Source organism: Rhinolophus ferrumequinum, chromosome 23, assembly GCF_004115265.2.
Source record: "Rhinolophus ferrumequinum isolate MPI-CBG mRhiFer1 chromosome 23, mRhiFer1_v1.p, whole genome shotgun sequence".
Taxonomy (NCBI): Eukaryota; Metazoa; Chordata; class Mammalia; order Chiroptera; family Rhinolophidae; genus Rhinolophus; species Rhinolophus ferrumequinum.
The window spans coordinates 12,542,920-12,565,077 of record NC_046306.1 but is presented as its reverse complement, the minus strand read 5'-3'; the positions used below and the strand labels follow the sequence as shown (position 1 = coordinate 12,565,077).

Here is a 22,158-nt window from a genome sequence, read left to right as displayed (position 1 = left end):
TAGTTTAAATCTTGGAAAACTTTTCTTGTCTGACTTCTCATTTCATCAACAGGGAAGTTGAGGTTTAAAGAAGGAAGTGGCTTGCTAGTCACACAGCAAAAGTAGTAGAGCTGGCATTAAAACTCAGGTTCTTTTTCTGGAGCAATTACTTCCCGTCTTTTCATCTGAAGAGGGGAACCTAGAATCGATGAAGTTGAGGGGTTTTGGTCTGCTGTGACAGGGATAAAGTGACTCATCAGTTAGCTGTTGCCCTTTCTCTGTTCTTGACTCATTCAGCAAATGTTTACTGACTGTTCACATTATTTGGACTCAGAAGTGAAGGCAGAGAGGAAACAGTCATGGGGGCAGGCAGAGTCAGGATCTGCTCCCAGGTCCTTCAGGACTCCAGAACTTGTTTGTTTGTTTGTTTGTTTCGTTATAAATACATATATGGATACATGATAAAACACTCACTACCCTGGCTTCTAATTAGGTTTTATCTGAGGGCAGGGATTGTCTCATTAGTACCTGTCCAGACCTTCCTGGCACCCAGTAGGTAGGAAAGCAATGCTGTGGTGTTGCCAACACCTGAATTCTAATCCTGGCTGCCACCATGTCTTTGAGACAGACAGTACGTTGCTTTCCTTCCCTGACTTTTAGTTGAATCATCTGTAAAACACGAACAGTGGCAAAATCATACGTGAAAGAGCTGGCAGATTTATTTCAAGTTATCTCAGACTTTAGGAGAAAGAAAACATTGGGAATCTAGGCTGAAGATAGAGTCAACGTTTATTGCCTCGTTTGTTCCAAAACATCTTTCCCTCCCTCTTGGCAACCCTTCTTCCTTCTCCCCTAGTTGCCCTTCTCTTCTCCAAAATTGCCCTCTAGAGGGCACGCAAGCTCCACCGTTTCTCGTGCCTCACTTCCGATCGCCTTCGTGCTTCATTTTGCGCAAGTGCACACTTCGCTACCCGGCGGCCCGTTCCGGTCATTAGGTGGCTCAGCGGGAGTTTGCACCCACTACGCCTGCGCAATCTCAGCCCCGCCCCTCCCTCGCCGTCTCCGGAAACGCTTCCTTTCTACGCAGCCGCTACAGCAGCCGCCGTCCCTGGAGCTTTGCCTCTCTAGGCCGCTAGAGTCTCTCCTCCATGATCCTGTCGATCTGGATTGTTTCGGGGGCCTGCCGGTGAGGCTGGGCCGCCCTCGGACTCTTCGATTCTCAGATCAGTCACCGGTGAGTGAACCCCAAGGGAGCTTAAGTACGGGCGGGGCCCGCGCAGCCGGAACCGGCGGGATTTCCCCTCACTCTGGGAATGGGTCTTTCCATCCCGCCCTCCCCCCACTCCCGGAATGGGCTCTCCCCCTCGGTCCCAATCCCTCCTCCCAGGCTGGGCAGTGTTGCCATGGTGACGGCCGGCGGGCTGAGACCCGGCGTGTGTCCTCGCAGGTGCCAGGGCGGCCCGGAGCCCATGGCGCGGCGGCGCTGATGCAGGCCCGGGCGGTGACCGGGTCCCGCGGGCCGGTATGGCGGGCCAGTTCCGCAGCTACGTGTGGGACCCGTTGCTGATCCTGTCGCAGATCGTCCTTATGCAGACCGTCTATTACGGCTCTTTGGGCCTGTGGCTGGCGCTGGTGGACGCGCTGGTGCGCAGCAGCCCCTCGCTGGACCAGATGTTCGACGCCGAGGTAGGGTCCTGCTCTGGCGCGGGCGGGGTCTCGGCTTCACCGTGTGGGTTTTGCGGCCCGACGCTCCTGGGATCTAGACCTGGTTGGGCCTCCTTCTAGCTTTGTTGCCCTCACCTTTCTAAGCCTCTGCTGCCCCATCTGTAAGATGGAGTGACGGATAACAGAGGCAGATTTAGTACAAAGGAAAGAGACCTGGATGTTATAACAAACAGGCCTGCGTTCCAGGCAACCTGATACTGCTCCTTTCTGACACCCTGAGAAAGTGACTTCACTTCTATGATTCCCAAGATTCTCAGGTGCCAAATTGGAGAGGAGGATGTTGATAAAAGAGTACTCAAGAAGATATAATGGAAACTGCCTGGACTTTGGAGTTGGGCCTCCGTTTAAATTCCACTTGCTAGCTGTGTGACCTGGGCCAAATATCATCACCTTTCTGAACCTCCGTTTTTCTGTCGGCAAAAATCATGAGACAAGCAGAGAGCTTGTGGGTTGCAGTATAAGGAGCCTGAACTTTTGATCCAGAAAGGCTAGGTATCCAATTTAGACCTAAACACACTAGCTGTGGGGCTTTGGGCAAGATGCGTTACCTCTCTGAGCCTGTTTCCTCTTCTAGAAATGGGACGGAATAATCCTCAGCAAAATGTGATAAGGCCCAGAGGGGCCTAAGAATATGAAAATACTTTATCAAGTGTCATGGAGGCCCAACAGGTGTTCGCATCTGAGAGGCACCTGTGGGATATGGTAATGAGTTCTGTTCTTGGAGCTGGGAGATGTAGGATGAAATCCTTGCTCCTGCTGCTTATTCTTTGTGTAGCCCTTGGGCACGTTATAATTCAAAAAGAGGTAAGAATAACAACAACAACAATAATAATAGCTTTGTGAGGTGGTTGTGAGGATTATGAGATTATGGATATCAAAGGCCTTTGTAAAATGAAAGTGTGGTGTAGATGTTGGTGTTTAGTAGTATATTGTGTCACAAGTGGTGGAGGTTACACAGCAACAGGTGACCAGCAACAGGTGACCAGTACTTTCCTCTTAGGAGTCTCTGTCCTGCTAGGAAGGGCGTGTGGCAATCCTGGGCTTTGTTGAAGAACCATCTCATGTATGCAACCTGAATTTTAGACCAGGGGCGGGCAAACCTTTCTTAAAGGGTGAGATAGTAAAGGTTTTAGGTCACAACTACTCACTGCTATTGTAGCGCAAAAGCAACCATAGACAATACTAAGCGAATAGGTGTGGCTGTGTTTCAATAAAACTTTATTTACAAAAATAGATGCCTGGCCTGTGGGGACATAGTTTGCTGAACCCTGTTCTAGACCTTGCTCTTGTTTCCTTATAGCAAAGGGATGGGCAAGTTACTTAACTTCTCTGAGCTTTTTATTCCTTCTTTGTATGATGAGGATAATAACCCTTTCCTGGCTGCTGTGAGGGGGTGCAGACGAGATACGATAATGGACGTCTGTGAGAGCACCTTGTTGGAAATAGGCAGGCATGCTGGTGAAGGGGCATATTGTCTGTGCTCTTGGAAGAATGCTTGTTCCTCAGGAGGCCTGCTGGGGTCCTGGCCCCTGGGGCTCTGCCACCTCACTTCTCCTGCATGTTTCCGTTTGTGATTCCCCCTCAGATCCTGGGCTTTTCCAGCCCTCCAGGCCGGCTCTCCATGATGTCCTTCATCCTCAACGCCCTCACCTGGTGAGTATCGTCAGTTTTGTTAATCAGCTTTTGGGGTCTGAGCACCAGAACTAACTTCCTAAATTTGGATGTGAGACAGGCTGGCAGTTGTTCCTGGGGACTGTGGACTAAAGTGGGTGGCAGAGGCCGATTCTGGGACGGGCTCCATCCCAGGGCTCCTTCCACTGCTGTTTGGGCTTAGCTGGAAAGCTCTTCTATCACTCTGTGCATGCTGTCTGTGGGACAACTTCTGTCTCCGATCACGTCCCTGATGTGGAATGAGGTGAGGAATGGATTAGACCAGGAATCAGGAGAACTGGGTTCCATTCTTGGTCCGTGTGCCATTGGCCAAGTTAGTTCCCTCCTCTCTGGGCCTCAGGCTCCTCATCTGTACCCTGAGGGGTTTGGCTGTGTGAAGTCTCAGGTCACTGATGACCACTGTTTGTCTTTCGAGAGATAGGTTAGCATAGTGATGAAGACCTCGGGCTCTGGAGGCAGACACACTTGGCTTTGCATCTCAGGTGTACCAGTGACTATGGACAAGTCAGTCTGTCTAAGCCCCCGTTTTCTCATCAGGGAAATGAGGCGAACAGTATTACCCACCCCATAGCTGTAAGGATTAATTGAGCTAATTCATGGAAGTTCTCAGAGCAGTGCCTCGCACGTTACTATTGACCTTACTTACACTGGAGGTTGAAAACTCGTGGGGGCTGATTTTGACCTAAATTTGGCCCCCCAGGTCTTTTCTGTGTGCCTTACACAGTTGTCAGCCCATGCATGGTGTTTAAAACATTTTCCCACTTAGTTGAAAATCAGAATATTTTATATTAAAAAAATCCAAATTTCTGGCTTCTCATGAAAAATGGGAGGATTGATTCTAGGCCAAACTTCTAGCGTGATGATTTGCCCAGTGGCAGCTGGCTCTTGTCCCCACTTTAGATGGAACATGTGTGCTTCAGGGTGCCACAATCCCCACCAAGCCCTAGGATTCTCTTAGTGACAGTTGCCATTTATCATCAAGCTCGTACTTTTTTCTTCTACCCAGCCTGACTCACTCTCAGCATTACCTGCCAGGTTCCTCTAGCATCTAATAACGTAAGCCTTGCTTCATACTTATCTTGCTTGCTTCTGACCCCTATGCTGTCATCCTAATTGTCCCTACTCCCCAAATAATCTAAGGTCCAGGACAACCCAGTGACAACTCACTGCTGTCCTCTCCCCACAGTGCCCTGGGCCTGCTGTACTTCATCCGGCGAGGGAAGCAGTGTCTGGATTTCACTGTCACTGTCCATTTCTTTCACCTCCTGGGCTGCTGGTTCTACAGCTCCCGTTTCCCCTCGGCGCTGACCTGGTGGCTGGTCCAAGCCGTGTGCATTGCGCTCATGGCTGTCATCGGGGAGTACCTGTGCATGCGGACGGAGCTCAAGGAGATCCCCCTCAACTCATCCCCTAAATCCAATGTCTAGATTTGGGTCCTTTGCACACCTTGCTGGGAGTGTGGACCCCCAACGCCTTGGGCTGCTGAGACCCTCCAGATGAGGTCCAGCCCGGGTCCGAGAGGAACCCTGGAAATGTGAAGTCTCTGTTGGTGTGGGAGAGATAGTGAGGTCCCGTCAAGAAGACAGGTGGCCGTCAGGATCACAGCTGTAAGAGCGGCCTCTGTCTGCTGAAGCCTTGGTGTCTGGGAGGTCAGCAAGGGGACCTCTTTCAGGGTAATAACAGAATTGGAACCATGTCACTCTTGAGCCACCCTACCTGTCACCAGCCTGTTATTTTGAAAAAGAAAAAAATCAAGGAGAACTGATTGGAGCAAACCACTTTTCTGGGCATCTGTCTTACCTCCCTGGGACAGCTGTTACCTTGGCCATGTTGCGGAACCACAGCGATTCTGTCTGGAGAAACCCTGGGCCTGGATCCATAACCGCAGAAAAAGATGTAGGTGCAAAGTATTAGGCTGCTGTCAGGGAGAGGATGGCAGATGGAGGCATCGAGCACAAGGAAAATAAACCACCCGTGTCCTGCTTCGTGCATGTGTACACGCACCCATGAACCCATGACTAACTTTTCTACTGGGTGCCTACCTTGCTGCCAGCTTTCAACATAGGAGGCGTTAGGACCCAGAGGAAAGTGTCAGCATCACTCCTAGTCTTACCCTCATAACAGGGTCACTGCCTGCTCTCTAGGAATGACCAGGCACCCTAGCTCCCACTGGACCTCAGATCTGGCAATAGTTCCTTTTTCCTAACTTACTTGGAATTCTACAGTGGGAAGGGTATGGTGGGTGCCTAGAGATAGGAAGCCCAACCTTCCAGCTCGACCTGCACTCATAGTGCTGAGGGAGATAGGAATTTGCTGCTAAGATTTTTCTTGGGGGTGGAGTGTCCTCTGCGAGGGGCTTGCAGCTGTCCTTCCTGTATACATAAATACAGTATTTTCCACGGTTGCCTGTACGTACTTTGTAATGCCATAGTTGGGACTGAGAGATCAGCACAGCCAGGCAAGGGAGCTATGTATAAAGAATTAGGTCACCTCCTCTCCTGGACCCCAGATTATTCCATCTGGTTAAAATGCTAAGTGCAGTGAACTCCTAAATCCTACCCCCTTCACCGTCAGCCTCCTCTCCTACACCTTGGGTGAACTGCCATAACTCAGGATTCCTTTCCCACTTGCTGGTGATTTCTGAACATGTCCAGAGGAACACACTGGTCTAGACCCCTTCTGCACTGAAATCATTTGGGTCCTCCGGAGTCTGCCCAACAGCTGTCAGTGTTTAGCCTTTAGTGTTAGGGCTACACAGATGGGTTTGGTGTCTCCACAGGAAGCCTTTCTAGCCTCCTGGCTCCCAGCCCTCCCAAGTAGGGAGTTGAGGTTGACAAGATTAAGATGTAAGAGTGACTTCCCCTAAGTCGGTGGATTTCCCCCAGACACCATAAACTAAAGGCATGGGGCTAACTGTATTTTGAGAAAGGCATCAGAGCAGTCCTGTGGCTGCCATCCTCCTTGGTCATCTGTGGGGGTCGCTCCAGACTATATTGGCACAGCTTTTTGGGAGTTTTCTTCAAGAGCTTCTGCCATTCTTCCGCATAGTTCCTGTGATGACAGATCTCTTCCCCTTGAGTGTTAATTTGATTTTTGGAAACTACTAAAAGGGGAGCCAATTTTCTTTTCAATAATACAGTGGCTCAGCTAAATGACGGGTCAAAAATATGTGACCTTAACGAGATTTTTTTTGATTTGTAAAGTAACAATAAAAGCCATATCTAGAGGCAAGTTCCAGAGAGAACTGGGCAATTGCCATGACATCATTTTAGTAAAAAATAACATCTATTGATTGTTTAATAGATGTCCAGCAGTGGGCTTTACATCTCCTTGCTCACTTAATCTTCACAACAACTTCTTGAAGTCGAAAATGTCGTCATCCGTATCTTACAGATGAGGAAACTAAGGAATTGGCCCGAGATTACACATTAGGAGCTGGTAGAGCAGGACTCTCCAGTAGTGACATTAGTAAACTCATTCCGAAGACATTAGTAGCTAAAGGATATATAAGTTCTTATTGCTTAAACCGTCCATCACCTTATACCTTTACATCCTACTGTACTGTTTTATACTAAGGATGTATAGTGCTTTATAAACATTACTAGCTTTCTAAGAAAAACTGATAACAGTACATTAAATATGGCCACAGATTTCCACGTGTATGGAGGAATGTAGGAAATGATTTTATTTCTAAAAGATAGAGGAAAGTTCCCTCCACCCCACCACTGAGTTGGTGTCTCTTGACTATCTAGTGGTCTGAAGTCTGGACTTCCCTTCATCCCACCGACTACCTGGACTCGGCCATTTGGAGAGAGAAGTGGACACTAGTACATAGCCGGTGCTCAGAATAGTTTATAACCCAGAAGGACGGGAAAGGAGAAAGGCATATGTAGCTCTGAGGGTGCCTCTATCCCGAGTTACAGGCAGCCCCCCAGATCAGAGCCAGTTGAGGCCAGGATGGCAGCCAGTGGGCACCTGGGGGTGGGGTGGGAAGCTCCAGGTCCCCATGAGTCAGTCCTATGGGGGCACAGCTCAAACAGGTGCCGCAGGAAGCAGAGTTTCTTAGACTCTTCAGTGACTCCCAGGTCAGGATAGCTTCCTGCTGGCAGTCCCAGGGCAGTCAGTTTGTAGGCGAGGGACTCCTGCCAGTAGCTGTAGCTGGAGGACCACTGAGCCTCGGGCTGGGAGAGTAGGGTGGATTCAAGGCACAAAAAGCCCTCTGTGGAGAGGGAATTAAAAGGCACTGGCGTGCTTGAGGCTTTCTGTGGGAAAGTAGCAAAGGGTGGTGTAATAGTATTGAGAGGAGGGGGTAGCGGGACCAGAGAGTTTCAGCCCCTGTCCGGCCACAACCTGGGCAAGTCAGAATTCTAGCAGTCTAATGATGGGAGGCTTTAGAGAGCTGCAGTAGAGTGCAGATGAAGTCCTGGAGTCCCGTTGCTAGCTGTGAGACCTTGGAAAGCTATATAACCTCCCCCTACCTCAGTTTCCTCATTTGTCAACCAGGGATAAGAACAGTGCTTCCCTGGGTGGTTGTGAGGATTTAATGAGATGTCATGTGTAAAGCAGTTAGCACGTGGCCTAGCACATAGGAAGTGATCCAGAAATGTAAGCAATTACAGCTCTTGGGCCATCCCTCCCTCCCCGCATTTTACAGAGGACACACCTTCTGAGCCCTGTTAGATGGGGAACAGCACAGACCGGCTAGGTACAGCCGACACGTATTAAGCTCCTATGTGCCATGCACTGCAAAGTGATTTCTCTGTGTTCTCACGTCATCCAATAAGGCAGGCGCCATTATTTCCCTCATTTGACAGACAAATTGAGGATAAGGAGAAAATAACGTGACCACACAGCTGATAAGAAGCTATGCCTCTGCCTGCACAGCTTCATCTTTTCATGTTCCAGTCGTGTCTGGAGTGTGCGTGGTGCAGACAAGGAGAGGGACAGTCGGGAATCCACATGCCATTTTAGCAAAAGGTGAATGTGAACACAGGGCTGACTGTTTAATAAGCAGTTCGTTCCCTTATTGGGCAGTTTGGCAGCTGCTCATAAGTGAGAAACAGCGTCCATACTGGCCTCAGGGTTTTATGAGGGTGAAGAGAAGGCGTGGGAAAAAGGCCCAACATTTCTTCAACACCCTATAAATTGGCTTCACCTACAGCCAGCCTGATTTGCTCAAAGCCCTACGGAATGGATATTAATATCTCTATTTAATAGAGATGAAGTAGGCTCAATGAGGTCATGTGACTTGTTGAAAGTCACTCAAATACTTTAAAGTTAATTCCCCGCCCTCCCCACCGCCCCCCCCACCGCCCCAAGTTAATTGTTAGGGAGCCATTTCTGCGGTGGTCTCTGATCCCTGATACCTATTGCAGCCTCCTGCCCAAATCAGGATCTGAGCCCAGAAGAGGAACCTCAGATTGAAGTGGTTAAACAAAGGGAGGGTGTAGTGGGAAGACCCCAGTTGTGGGATTGTGGGGGGCAGGTTGCCTGAGGTTCAGGTTAGGATATAGCTGGAAGAGTGCACTGCTGCCAGTCACTAACCCTAGGCCTGCATCCTTGCCCTCCCCGCCACCCTTCTCCCCCACCCCTCTCCCCGGCGGTGCCCTAGCCACACTGGGTCTCACCGGCTCCCTTCTACTTAATACTCCATGTCACTTCCGGTGATGGGCAACCCGGGTCCCTATGAGGCAAAGCAGAAGCTGGCAATCTTTTGAGCCCCCAGTTGGGGTTCCCTGGGCAGGCTCCCTTGAAGAATAATGCAGGGGGCCCCTCCGACAGGTTTTTTTTTTTGCGGGGGAGAGGGTGGGAGTACCTTTGCTGACTGCCTGCTGATAGCCTGGGGTGGCGCGTGCAGGGCCGAAGTTCATGTGAAAGTGGAATGATGAAATGGAAAATGCTTAGGAGGAAAGATCGAGTAAAGGTTATTTTAGAAGCTTGATGGGATTGATGACGTCCAGCAAGAGTAACGAAATGGAGACTCAGGAACTGGGCTAGGGTGCAAGCTGAGTGGAAGATAGCTTGAAGTGGAGGCGACTGGGTGGCGGTTGCGCGGAAGTGCCGGGGGTGGGGGTGGGGGTGGGGGGATGCCCTGTAGGTACCCGAGCACAGCCGCAGAAAGGCGGCACGCGGCGGCAAAGAGCAAGCGTGTGCTGGGGCGCCGGTCAGCCTTACCCAGGCAGAGCCAGGCGGCGCACAGCGGTCCCGCGCCTCCCCAAGGGAGACGCGTTCCATTTTCTGCAGGTGCGGGCCAGGTGATTCTCATCAAGGTGCTGAGCACCAGTGGGGAGGTGGGGTGTGAGCGGGCGGGTTCAGGGGGAGATCACCTCTCCCCCGTCTTTCTCCCTCTGCCAATGTGGGGATACCTCTCCATCAATGGCTTCCGGGGGTGGGGTGGAGGCTCTGCATCCCTGGGTGATTTCATTGCTTTCCCCAGGGCACCCGCTCCACTCAGCCTGCCTCTAGGGGAATAAGGAGGATTATAGTCTTCGTCCAGAGAAAGCCTGGGCTTTCCTCTCCCCAACTGCATGTTCAGGACCCTGTGGCTTCTGCCCATAGGGCCACCCCGACCAGATGGGTGTATCAGGGCTGAGGGTTGGCTGATGGATGAGCCATGTCACGTGGGAGCAGTTGGGACACAGTACCAGCTTCCCACCTGACTTGGTGCTTTCCGTAATCAGGTGCTTTCAGTGACTCAGGCAGGGCCCAGCGACACCCACTTATTGACACCCGAGGCTATGATAATTAGGGTAATACATGCGCATGACGAGCGGGATGCTCCCTTGGGCATTTTTCCTTTCTTCGGAAAAGGAAATAGGGAGCAGCCAGGAGACCCAGATTAGAGTCCTGGCTCCACCGCTCCGAGCGATGTGAGTCTGGGCAAGTACTTCCAGTCTCGGCACCGCGGTTTCCTGGTCTCCTTGGCTTGCAGGGCCATTGTGAGGCATCTGGCACCCAGGAAACACCCAAAAAGTGTTCCCTTTCTATGACTTCATAGAGTACACCACTTAGGAGGTCAGTTCGCGGAGGTGGGAAGGGGTGCAGCTCGCTGGCTTCTTTGTTCCGGGTTCTAGACAGACCTTAAGGACCTGGGGACGGGGTAGAAGAAGCCTGAAGCCCTGATGCCCTCTCCCCCTACCTCCGCTAGGGCCTTTTGCCTCCCGCCTTTCCCGACCCAGACAAACAGGCAGAGCCGGCCGTAATATTCTTCAGTGCCATATGGGTGATTTTATTCGTATACTCGCGAATTTTCCCGTCCAGCCTTCCTTCCCATTCAGATGTTTGCATGATCTCTGCCCTCCGCTCACACTCTGGCTCCCATCCAAGGCCATAACCTGCTGAGAGACCGCGGTGTTAGGAGCTAAGGCTGCCCCCAGGGGGCGCTGTGGTCCAGAGAGAGGGCTTAGGGGCCTGGCGTTGCGATGTCTGGCAGGTTGGAGGTAAGGGGTTTTGTGAAGGAGAAGCCTCCGTTTCGTCTGGACCCCCAAGCTCATCACCCCCTTCCTTTCTTGGGACCTGAATTCTCTCATAGAGCGGCTGGAGTATTTTTCGTGCTAAGGAACTTTTTCAGAGTAAATCTTATTTGAAGCATGAATAAATAAAACAAATAGAGAGTTGATTTTGTCTGAGAGGAGATGGGATGTGGCAGGGCCCTACTTGACCACTCCCCTCCCCCCACATTTAGAAATTCCTAAACGTGCTCACTCAGATTTCTGTGAGATTCTGAACCATAGCCGTTGTGGCCACTCCTGAGGCCTCCAAGCAGTGGGATGACTCACCTCAGCACCCACATTCCCACAATGTGCCTTCCTTTCCCAGAGCCCCTAGTGGGATTCTGGGAGGCTCCAACCTAGCCACTGCCCTGCTGAATGGCCGCAGTCAGCAGCTTCCGCCTCTCTGAGTTTCCCTTTCTAGGTATGAAGTGGGGCCTGCCAGCCACAGCCCCCAAGATTCCGGATCCCAAGCCCTCCGACTCCGGGTCCCAGCTCTGGGCCTGGCTTGGGGTGTGCATCTCACCCTGCCTGGCAGTGGCGTCATCACACCCTGTATGGATGGTACATCGGCAGCTCAAGTGATGCAGAGCAGAAACGGGTGCAGCAGCGCTTGACGAAGCGCAGGGTGGATGCCCTGCACATCACGCGGGGCCCCGGGAGGTGGACTCGTGTGGGCAGCCCCTCAAACCAGATCCACTGGTCAGCTGCTGCCAGCTGCTCCATGTACCCCATGGCAGTTTTCTGCTGGTGGGTCTTCAGGAAGATGACATGGGGACACTCAGTGGGTCGCTGCCTCCCCTGGGGTCCAGGGCTGGTGGTCAGGCCATGACTCCTCAATGTCCTTGGGATCTCAGGTTCCACCTGTTTTCTCCCTGGCACTGCTGCACGTGGCTGCTGGGCCTCCTTCCTCTTCCCCACCCCCACCTTGCGCTTCGACTCTAACTTCTTGGATTCCAGTTTCTTCTTAGAGCACCTAGCCTGCTGGGGCTCTCCATTATTCTGGTCCACTCCATTGCCGAGAGCGATGTTCCTGGCAAGGAGAGGAACGGCAGTCAGCAGAGCAGGATTAAAGCTCGGTCCTCTAGCCTACTCCCAGCACAGTTGCTGTACAGCCAGCTCAGGGGAGCCTGTTAAGAAAGCTAAAGGGAGGGCATTTGAGATCTTGCTTCCTGGCAACTGTTGTCAGTTTGGGCTCAAATAAACTCTTATACAAAAAAACAAGAGACAAAAACAAAAAAGCTAGAGGGCCTGAAAAGGAACTTCTCTACCACCCAGACGTCTTGCGCCCGGGCACAGGGGCTGTGATACTATTGGCAGCAGGGATGAGAAAGTTTGGGAAGGCGAAAGGCAATCACTAGTAGGTGGGACACTAGGAATACAGATGGTCTGCATCGGCCAGTAGGGGAGGGTTCTGCCTTCTGGATTTCGGTGGATGGGGCGAACGAGTGCAGTGGTTTTTCAATTGTGTTCCAAGAAATCTGAGGGTTCCCCTCAACCCACAAGGGCAGGGTGAGGGCAGGATACCTTCCCCCACAACAACACAACTGGGGCTTGGGGACAAATATTTGAAGAGGTTATGCTGCTTTAAAAAGGTTGGAAAACTACGGACTAGGTGATCCTGACCCTCTTGCCTGCTCTAGGAGGCCAGCGCAGGAGGAGGAGCCCAGAGAGGTGGAGTTGTCCAGAGGTACTGAGTGCTGGAAGGGACTTTCCCAACAGGTGTCTAGAATACACTGAGTCCTCTGGAAAGTGGCAGCGCCGTCCTAGCCGAGTGTGTGGAGAGGGGCGAGGCCTCAGGCTCAAAATAATGACAATAGTGACGATAATAATGGCCACTGTTGACTGACCGCCACTGTGTGGCAGGCCCGGACCCTCACAGTCCTGCACAGTGGGACACAGTGAAGCGGCAGAACGGCTTGTAGAGCACAGGCTTTCGAGACAGACAAGTGGGGGTTCAAATTCGCGTCTGCCTCTTACCATCTGTGTGATTTGGGGGCAAGACATCTAAGCTCTCAGAGCCTTAGTTTCCTCATCTGCAAAACTGGAATAATTCTGTCTACCTAATAGGATTGTTAGGAAGAACAAACTAAATGGGGACATGCTTGTACAGTACTTAGCACAGTACCTGGCACTTAGCAGGTGCCTAATAAACGTGAGCTTTCTTAATATTCTCATGTGACTGATGAGGAAATTGAGCCTCAGCAAGATGCCTAGTCTGCTGGTAAATCGTGGGGTTGTGTTGACTCGAGAAGGGGAGGAGTGTGGGACCCCAGTGGTGGTCAGGCCCATAATTGGAGAATGTTGACCATGGTTAAGATCACAGCCCTGGTATCAGACAGGAATGGCTTCAAATCCTGGCTCTGCCACTTACCAGGTCAGGTAACTGGGACAGGTCATTTCATCTCCTGAGCCTCAGCTCAGTAAAATAGGGCTCGTAAATACCTTTCTCACAGAGGCTTTGTGAAAATGTGGTTTTCTACATTCCTTAGCACAGTTCCTGTTCCTAGTGGAGAGAGCGTGGGTCCATATGGGGTGGGGGCTGAGCTCACCCAGAGGAGATCAGGAGGATTGTCGGAGCTCTGAGCAATGAATTCCAACACATGTTGGCCAGTTTATACAGTTTTTTGATCCGGGGGTTCGAGTTCTTGAGTAGCCTCAAGAGCGACAAATTTTTTAACACCTGCCAGAGTCAAGAAACCAGGAAAACAGAAGCTTCAGCTTTCCTGGGACAGCCTTCCACTCCCACCCACACTTTGGCTCAATTCAGCCCGGTGACTTCTTCTGGGTCACTCAGGCTGGCACCCAGGGCCAGTAAGTACTGCATTGGTGCTCAGGCTCTCCTCGGCTGGACCAGGATGGGGCATCTTACCATTTTAAGTTGGTTCTGCTTAGTTACTTTGTTGACAGCCTGCTGTATCTTGTCCCGTGGTTCTTTATCTTGCACCTGAGAGAGAGAGAGAAAGCTATCACAGGAAGAATCCCGCCGAACGCCTCCGGATGCCTCTCCACTTGCCTCAGCATTATTTGACCAACCCTAGACTAGGAGTTTTGTCACTTTGGTTTGAGGGCAGAAATGGGGAGACCATTCTAACTCTTCCGACCTCCCTTCACCCTTCACCTCTCCCTTTCCCTCCGCCTGCCCCAGTTACTCTTTGTAAGGCCCCCTCTAGGTCCAGTCCTTAGTCCAACCTCCAAAACCACTCCATTCTTGAGCCTCTTCTTTGCTGATGGACTCATGCTGAGGCTCTGAGGCTTCAAAGACAGACAGAGCAAGACTGGTACCAGATACTCTCTGTGCTCTGCCCCTCTCAGTTCAGCCAGCACTCAGACTGAGCATCAGGATGGCTGTGCTGCAACTCCCAGGGAGGGGAGCTGTGACATCACTGAAATGTGTGACAGCAGCAGGGCTGGGTCTCCAAGGAGTATGTGTGTGGCAGGGGTGGGGGGTGGAGGGTGAGGCAGAAACTCCCATCTGTGGAGAAACTTAGTAGGTACCAGGCAGAGGCCTATATTGTCACCACCTCCTTGTGACCTAAGAGGATTATGCCCTCTTTTTTTAATGAAGCAGCCAAGGTTCAAAGAGGTTAAATCGTTTACTCAAGGCCACACAGCTAGATAATGGTCAAGCCGGAAACCTAAGGTCTGATCGTCAGCTCATGAAACCAGGGCTTCCCAACTAAGCTCATCTCTTCGTTCATGTCACATGTTAACTGCACCTGCACGGCAGATGTTCTAAGTGCTAGAATCAAAGAAAGTTCTTACCCTCAAGGAACTTACATTCTAGTGGAGGGCAAACAAAACAATGTGGGTGCTTGTAAATGTTTAACAGTTGGCTCTGTGAAACAATGTATGTGTGTGTGTTTATTATAATAAGCTTTACCGACAGAAATCTGAAATAATGAACTTCTGCAATAGTCTTTATTGCACATTCTATAGCCGTTTGATTCTTACAGTATACTTTTCTTGAATTGTGCCTCTTATATCCATAGCCAATCTATGGTTGTAATGGATGAACAAATGCAGTTGCAACATGAATGTTAATATTTTCATTTACACTAAAGAGTAAGAAGAAAGTGAAAAAGTGAAAGAACAAATATGTTGGAATTCCACACATTCATCAATGACGTGATCAACTTATTTGCTATATTGGATCACAGTTTTCAAATACTGGAAGTATATTTTCTCAACAAAAAATAAATATATATTTTTGTAGGCCATATAGTTGCAACTACTCAACTCTGCTGTTGTGTGAAAGCAGCCATAGTTAATATGTAAATGAGTGGACATGGCTTTTTGCAATAAAACTTTATTTACAAAAACAGTTGATGGGCTGGATTTGGCCCATGGCCAACCTCTGGTGTAGACAATCAACAAAACAATAAATCAAACCTGAATTATCACGTTCACTTATTTCTGTGGTAGAAATCAACTCCTACCATGGCTGATTTCAAGCTCCCAATGTAATGTCACTGAATACAGAGTTGACTAGAAATGCAGAGTACATTACCATTATACATTATATATTTCTACTATATTTTTACAGATGTAAAGACTCAAATATCGGTAATAGTAAGAAGTAGTCAAAAAAATGGAAGGTGATAAGTTTGAGCATTTTTCACTTTTGTTTTTAATATCATTATTTTAATTAAGCTTGTATAATTTAATTTTTAATGATGGCTATGCCTAACAACCAGCCGGCAGAGTTCCTGAACATGTAATAGGCTTTCTCGAGCCCTTAGGGAGGAGTTCCAGCATACCATAGATGGAAGTGAGGGCATGGCGAACATTAAACAGAGCAGAGGGGACAGGAGAGCGAAGGTAGAAGGTATGCTGTATCAAAAAGGGTGGAATGCGAAAGATTCATCCACAAGATGAGATCAGAGCAGAGACCTGAAGGAAGGGAGTGGTGGTGGCAGGAGATGAGGGCAGAGAAGGAGCTGTGGGGAAGGGTTGGGACAGACGGGGGGACTTTAATAACTCGGGCTGCATCAGAATAATCTGAAGAGTTTGTGAGACATGCCTTCTCCAGCAGCACCCATAGAGTGGGCCAATCGGATACCGAAGCGAGGGTGGCAGCCGCTCCACCCCAGACCACTTCTCGGGCGGAGAGGTGCGTGCATAGGAGGTGCGCTAGCTCTGCCTTTTTGGGGCTCATGGACCAAGCCTACACTGCACAGCAGCTTCTTACACGTTAATGTCCTTTATCATTGGGATGAAGGGGGGCAGTGGCTAAACATGCTGTGGCCCCAGGAAGAAACCCAGGAGGTGACTTGGGAGGGAAGACAAGCAGGACTCCCTCCCCTCTCTCCGTCCTGTCTATTCCAATACTCCTTGGCTCCTCTGCCTGCTCAGCACAACTTCAGTTCTCATCTACTGGACTCCTGTGGGCTGCATCAGAATCATCTACACCTGCCACTCAGCCCCCCCGCCCCGGGCACCAAGGGCTGGGGACCCCCTGTGCGCTAAGCACCAAGGACAGCAGCATATGAGGCAAAAGATGCCTCCCCTCAACAAGCTCAAAGGCTTAGGGCAGAAGTACCTCTAGAATATGGGCTCCTTAAGGGTAGGGGGTTTTGTCTGTTCTGTTCATTGATAAACGCCAAAAGCCTAGAATAGTGCCTGGCAGATAATGGGTACCTCATAAGTATTTTTTGAAAAAGTGAAATAAGTAGTATTATCTGTGATAAAGGTAATTCTGCAGGCTGTTGAAACACAGAGGACCAGCCTGAGGAATGGCAAAGGGGTGTGAGGTGGGCAGGGCATTCTCAAAGAGGGATTTTAAAAAAAATTAGCTGTGGAAGGGAATTATGAACGATTATGTTGCCAGAGCAGAAAGTAGGGGCCAAGAGCGGCAGTGGCTGAAACTGGAGAACGAGCAACACACAGACCTCCCAGGGCTTGTTGCAGTTTATCCTGAGGGTCCAGAGGGCCCTGGAAGGGCTCTGGCAACTAGGCAGGGTGGCTGGATTCAGCACTGGGAGCCTGGCCAAGCCTCTGCCATTCTGTTCTAGTGCACACTTTTAGCCCTCACCCTCCCCTCTCTTCAGGAGCTGTGCCTACACAGGCCGTTCATCCCCAAGGAGACGGAGTTCTCCATGACCACACTTTGTACCCCAGCAATGGCTCCCAAAGCAGTTTTCCATATTCCATCTTGTTTGGTCCTTCCATTTACATGGGAAAAACCATTTGTAGGGAGAGAGACTTATCCAGTGACATACAGCTGGTAAGCCTTGTGGACTAACTCCAAGAATCTCAAGTGGAAAACCGCCACTCTTCTTTTTTTTAAGTTGTGGTCAAGTACACATAACATAAACTTTACCACTTACTCATTTTCAAGCATACAGTTCAGTAGTGTTAAGTACATTCACATTGTGCAACCATTACCACCATCCAGCTCCAGAACTCTTTTTATCTTGCAAAACTGAAACTCAATACCCATTAAACAACAGCTCCCCCATTTTTCCCTCCCACATCCCCTGGCAACCACCCTTCTATTTTCTGCCTCTATAAATTTGACTGCTCTAGGTTTCTTATGTAAGTGGAATCATATAATATTTGTCTATTTGTGACTGGCTTATTTCACTCAGCAAAATGTCCTCAAGGTTCATCCATGTTATAGTCTGTACCAGAATTCCCTTACGTTTTGTTAAGGCTGCATAATATTCTATTATATGTGTATGCCACACTTGGTTTATCCGTTCATCTATTGATGGGCACCTGGGTTGCCTCCGTGGTTTGGCTATTGTAAATAATGCCGCTGTGAACATGGGTGTACAGAAATCTCTTTTAGACCCTGCCTTAAATTCTTTTGGGTATACACTTATTAGTAGAATTGCTAGGTCATGTGGTAATTCTATTTTTAATTTTTTGAGGAACTGCTGTATTGTTTTCTACAGTGGCTACACCACGTTATTCCCACCAACAATGCGCAAAGGTTCCATTTTCTCCACTTCCTCACCATTACTTGTTGTTTTTATTATTTTTGACAGTAGTCATCCTAATGAATGTAAGGTTCCACTCTTTTTGTTTGTTTTGTTTCCTCTCGTGCTTTAGTTTCTCTGAAGTCAGGTTTAGTGGGCTATATTTTACATACATGAAAATTCACCTTTTTAGTACGTTCTGTGAGTTTCGGCAAGTGCATACTATTGTGTAACCGCAACAATCAGTATATAAAATGGTTTCATAATCCTACATTCCCCTGGGCAAAATCTCTTTCTAGTTAACCCTCCTCCCATTCCTGGCCCTGGCAATAACTGATATGTTTTCAGTCCCTATAGCTTTGCCTTTTCCAGAACATCATATAAATGGAATCCTACAGTATGCAGCCTTTTGAATTCTGGAATCCTTTCATTTATTACAATGCATTTGAGATTCGCATATGTTGGGTGTCATTTGTTTCTTTTAGGGTTTCCAGGTGGGAATGCCTGCCCAGTCTCAGGAATTTTTTTCGCTTTCCTGTTCCCGAATCCTGACATATAAACTGTTTTCTGTTCTCCACGATGAATCGTTTCCACAAAGGGACGGCCAATACTACCAACCACCTGGGTTCAAGGAGCCGTTTTTCCCGATTTCCCAACCAACTTTTCTCGGGATTCAGGAACTGGAAAGCGAAAAAAAAAAAATCCCTGAGAATGGGGTGGAATTCCCGCCTGGAAACCCTAGTTTCTTTCCATTACTGAATAGTATTTCATTGTATAAATATGCCACTGTTTGTTATCTAATACAAATATTATCTCCATTCTTCTATTGAGCCTATTGAGTGAGTTTTTTAATTTTTTGCTTTCTATATTAGGGCTGTTGTAACAAATTACCACAAACCTGGTGGCTTAAAACAACAGAAATTTATTTTCGCACAGTACTGGAGGCCAAAACTCCAAAAATCAAGGTGTTGGCTCCTTCTGGAGGCTCCAGGGGAGAATCTGTTCCAGGCCGCTCTCCCGGCTTCTGCTGACGTCCAGCAATCCTTGGTGTTCCTTGGCTTGTACACCCATCATTCTGATGTCTGTCTCCATCTTCTTATGGTATTCTCCTCTGTGTCTTTCTATGTTTTCACATCTTCTTCTTATAAGAATACCAGTGATTAGACTCAGTGCCCCCCCAATCCAGGATGACCTCATCGTAACTACTTATATCTACAAAGACACTGTTTCCAAGGAGGGTCACACTCTGTGGTTTTGTAGACATGTAGACATGAACTTTTGGGAGGACACTTTTAACCTAGTATAATTAGTTTTTCTTCACTTCTAAGATTTCTGTTTGGTTCTTCTTTATATCTTCTGTTTTTTCCCCCTGATATTTTTCATTTTTCATTTATTTCTAGAATCTTTGTAATTGCTTATGGAATCGTTTTTGTAATAACTGTTTTAAAATCCTCATCAGATAATTCCAACATCCTGTGATCTGTTTTATCTGTTGGTTGTCTTTTCTTATCCGAGTTGAGATTTTCCTTGTTCTTGGTATGGTGAGTTATTTTCATTTAAACTGAACATTTCAGAAATTATGTTATGAAACTCTGGATCTCGTTTAAGTCTTCTGTTTTAGTAGGCCTCTGCTGACCTGGGCCAGTGATATGGCGGGGCACCAACTCTTTACCACCCGGTGGGAGTGAAAGTCCAGGCTTCCCACATGGCCCCCACTGACCCACCCTGTAGGGGAAGGGGAGGGTTGCCTCATCACTGCTTGGCAGAGGTGCTCATATAGATTCTACACTTGGCCTCCTTTACATTGGGGGGAAGGGAGTGGTGCCTCATTATTGTTGGATGGGTGCCAGTGGGGCTCCCTACATGGCCTCCACTGACACCATAGAAATTGTCGGGAAGGGTACTTGTTACTGCTGGGCCCCGAGGAAAGCCCTGACTCCCCTCTTTGTCTCCTCTAACACCACCTGGAGGTGAGGGGGAGACGTGTCTTGTTATCACAAGAGAAAGATTAAAGTCTAGGCTTTCCCTTCTGCCTATGCTAGTGGAGGTTGGAACTGAGGTTTTGCTGGAGTGGGGCATGTCATGTCAAAAGATTTCTGTCTTGCTAGGGAGCCCCTTTCCCAGTCCTTTGACAGAAAACAGGTTTTTCACGGGGGTGATTTTTGTCAGCCTGTTTGGCATTTCCAGGTTGCAGGCTTTTCTAGCACCCTAGCAAAAAGAAAACCCAGGGACTCGCTGCTGTATCATTTGAGTACGAGGGTTCCTGGTTGGTCTGCCTTCTTATGTTTGTTTTATATATAATGTCCAGCATTTTAAGCTGTACTTAGTGGGAGGGATAAAGAGGTACGCATCTACCCCATCTTGTTCAGAATCGGAAGTTCTCTTTTTATTCTCTACTTCCTTGATCATCCCTATAAGCCCAAGCTGGAGACGTGTCTGGATATGTAATTCTTTTAAGAACTTGTGGGTCTCTGAATCTGATTTAGGTCCACTCTATCAGACAAAAACCATGCTTACAATTTCTTTGCGATAAGTCCTTCTCTCCATTAGGCTTCTGCCAAAATGGCTAAGGGACAATACCCTTAAGCTTTACAGAATCTGTACTGTTTGATTCACAGGATCTGTGAGACACACCTATCATCTCTTTAGAGGTCTTCTATCTGACTGACTAGTACACTGAGGCATTGTCTTAAATCTTTCTGAGATGTAAACAATAGGTTTTACAGTCACATTCTCAGTTTCATTTTTGGACCATGTTTTTTGTTTTGTTTTGTTTTGTTTTGTTTTGTTTTGTTTGTTTGTTTGTTGTCTATGTGCTGGACTTGAGTTGCTTTATTAGGAAACCATTTCTTAGTTTTACTGTCATTTGCCATTTGGGGTGGTTGAGAATTTTCTGCCATCAAGTCCTGAATCCTTCAAACTTAACAGTTCTTCCTTGTAGCTCAGGGTTTCTCAACCTCAGCACTGTTGACATTTTGGGCAGGATAATTTTTTTTTTTTAATTGAGGCACCTGATACCATTTCTTTTCTCTCTCTCTCTCTCTTTTTTAAGGAGGGAGCAGCTCACAGTGGCCCATGCGGCAATCGAACCGGCAACCTTGGTGTTATCAGCACCACACTGTAACCAGCTGAGCTAACTGGCTACCGCCAGGATAATTCTCTGATGAGGGGGGAGGCGGTCGTGGGGAGCGGGGTCTGTCTTGAGCATTGGCCTCTACTAACTATGAAGCCAGTAACAACCTCTCCGGTTTTGACAACCAAAAATGTCTCCAGACGTTGCCAAATGTCCCCCAGGAGGCAACATCCCTCTCATTTGAGAACTGCTGCTTTAGTTTCTTTCTCTCCTCTTGCATTTTACTATAAGCAGCAAGGAGAGACCACTTGAACACTTTACTTGGAAATATCCTTAGCTAGATCACCAAACGCATTAGGCATGTTTTTTTTTTCCCAAGTCAAGCTGTTGTGCTTTCCATGTAACTACAGGCAACAGGGTTGCTGAACTTTGTGCCACAACATAACGCGAAGAATTCTTCTTCCCCCAGCTTCCAGTAGTATTTACCCTGACTGCAGCCTCTCCAAGGCCGGAGGCTTCTAGTAACAGCTTTATCAAGGCACTTTCACTCCACTCTTCTCAAAATGTATTGTCCATTACTTAATGCCACTCCCATATTTTAGGGAGTTGTGACAGCAGCACTCTACCCCCATACCCAAATCTCTATATGTTATCTATTGCTGCATAGCAAATTATCCCCAAATTTAGTGGTTTAAAACAAGAGGTATTTCTTTATTTCAGAGGGTCTGAGCATCAGGAGCCCAGGAATGCTCTAGCTGAGTGGTTCTGCCTCAGTCTCTCACGAGGTTGCAGTCAAGCTGCTGGCCAAGGCTGTATCATCTCCAGGCTCTCCTAGGGCTGTGAACTTGTTTCCATGCTCACTCAGGAGGTTGCTGCAGGCCTCTGTTCCCTGGATGTTGGCTGGAATCTTCAGTTCCTTGCCACGTGGGCCTCTCTGTGGGGCTGTTGACAATGTACTAGATATTTGCTCCCTGCAGAATAACGGATCCAAACAATAGAGAGAACACACACCCAAGATGGAAGCTGGGCTCCTTTCTTTTGAAAATCCTAATTTTAGAAGTAATATACCATCATTTCTGCCAAGTCTTATTGGTCATATAGAGTAACCTTGACAATAGCATTGGAGAGGACTACACAAAGGTCTGAATAAACAGAAAGTAAGGAACATGGGGAGTGCTTTGGGTGGCTGCTGCATTTCAGTTTCATTCAATTCAAGATATTTTTCTGATGTCCTTGACTCATGGGTTATTTTGAAGTGTTGTGTTTTATTTCCAAGTATTGGGTTGCTTTCCAGATA

At 48.5% G+C, this 22,158-nt stretch overlaps 2 protein-coding genes across 3 annotated transcripts; one reads left to right on the top strand and one right to left on the bottom strand.

Annotated features, from left to right (window-relative positions):
• The first annotated feature begins 1,025 nt into the window (after positions 1-1,025).
• SYS1 (SYS1 golgi trafficking protein) lies at positions 1,026-5,779 on the top strand. Its single transcript, XM_033094771.1, has 4 exons — positions 1,026-1,213; positions 1,427-1,665; positions 3,290-3,357; positions 4,562-5,779. The coding sequence occupies exons 2-4, from the start codon at positions 1,504-1,506 to the stop codon at positions 4,800-4,802; spliced, it is 471 nt and encodes a 156-aa protein (XP_032950662.1). The 5' UTR covers positions 1,026-1,213; positions 1,427-1,503; the 3' UTR covers positions 4,803-5,779.
• Positions 5,780-9,715: 3,936 nt separating this feature from the next.
• On the bottom strand, positions 9,716-14,432 carry TP53TG5 (TP53 target 5). Of its 2 annotated transcripts, XM_033094765.1 has the most exons (3): positions 14,058-14,432; positions 13,418-13,812; positions 9,716-11,898 (listed from the first exon to the last, which is right to left on the bottom strand). In XM_033094765.1, the coding sequence occupies exons 2-3, from the start codon at positions 13,468-13,470 to the stop codon at positions 11,412-11,414; spliced, it is 540 nt and encodes a 179-aa protein (XP_032950656.1). In that variant the 5' UTR covers positions 13,471-13,812; positions 14,058-14,432; the 3' UTR covers positions 9,716-11,411. The 2 variants fall into 2 exon arrangements, with proteins under 2 accessions (XP_032950656.1, XP_032950655.1); XM_033094764.1 differs by having other exon boundaries at positions 13,418-14,432.
• Positions 14,433-22,158: the final 7,726 nt, after the last annotated feature.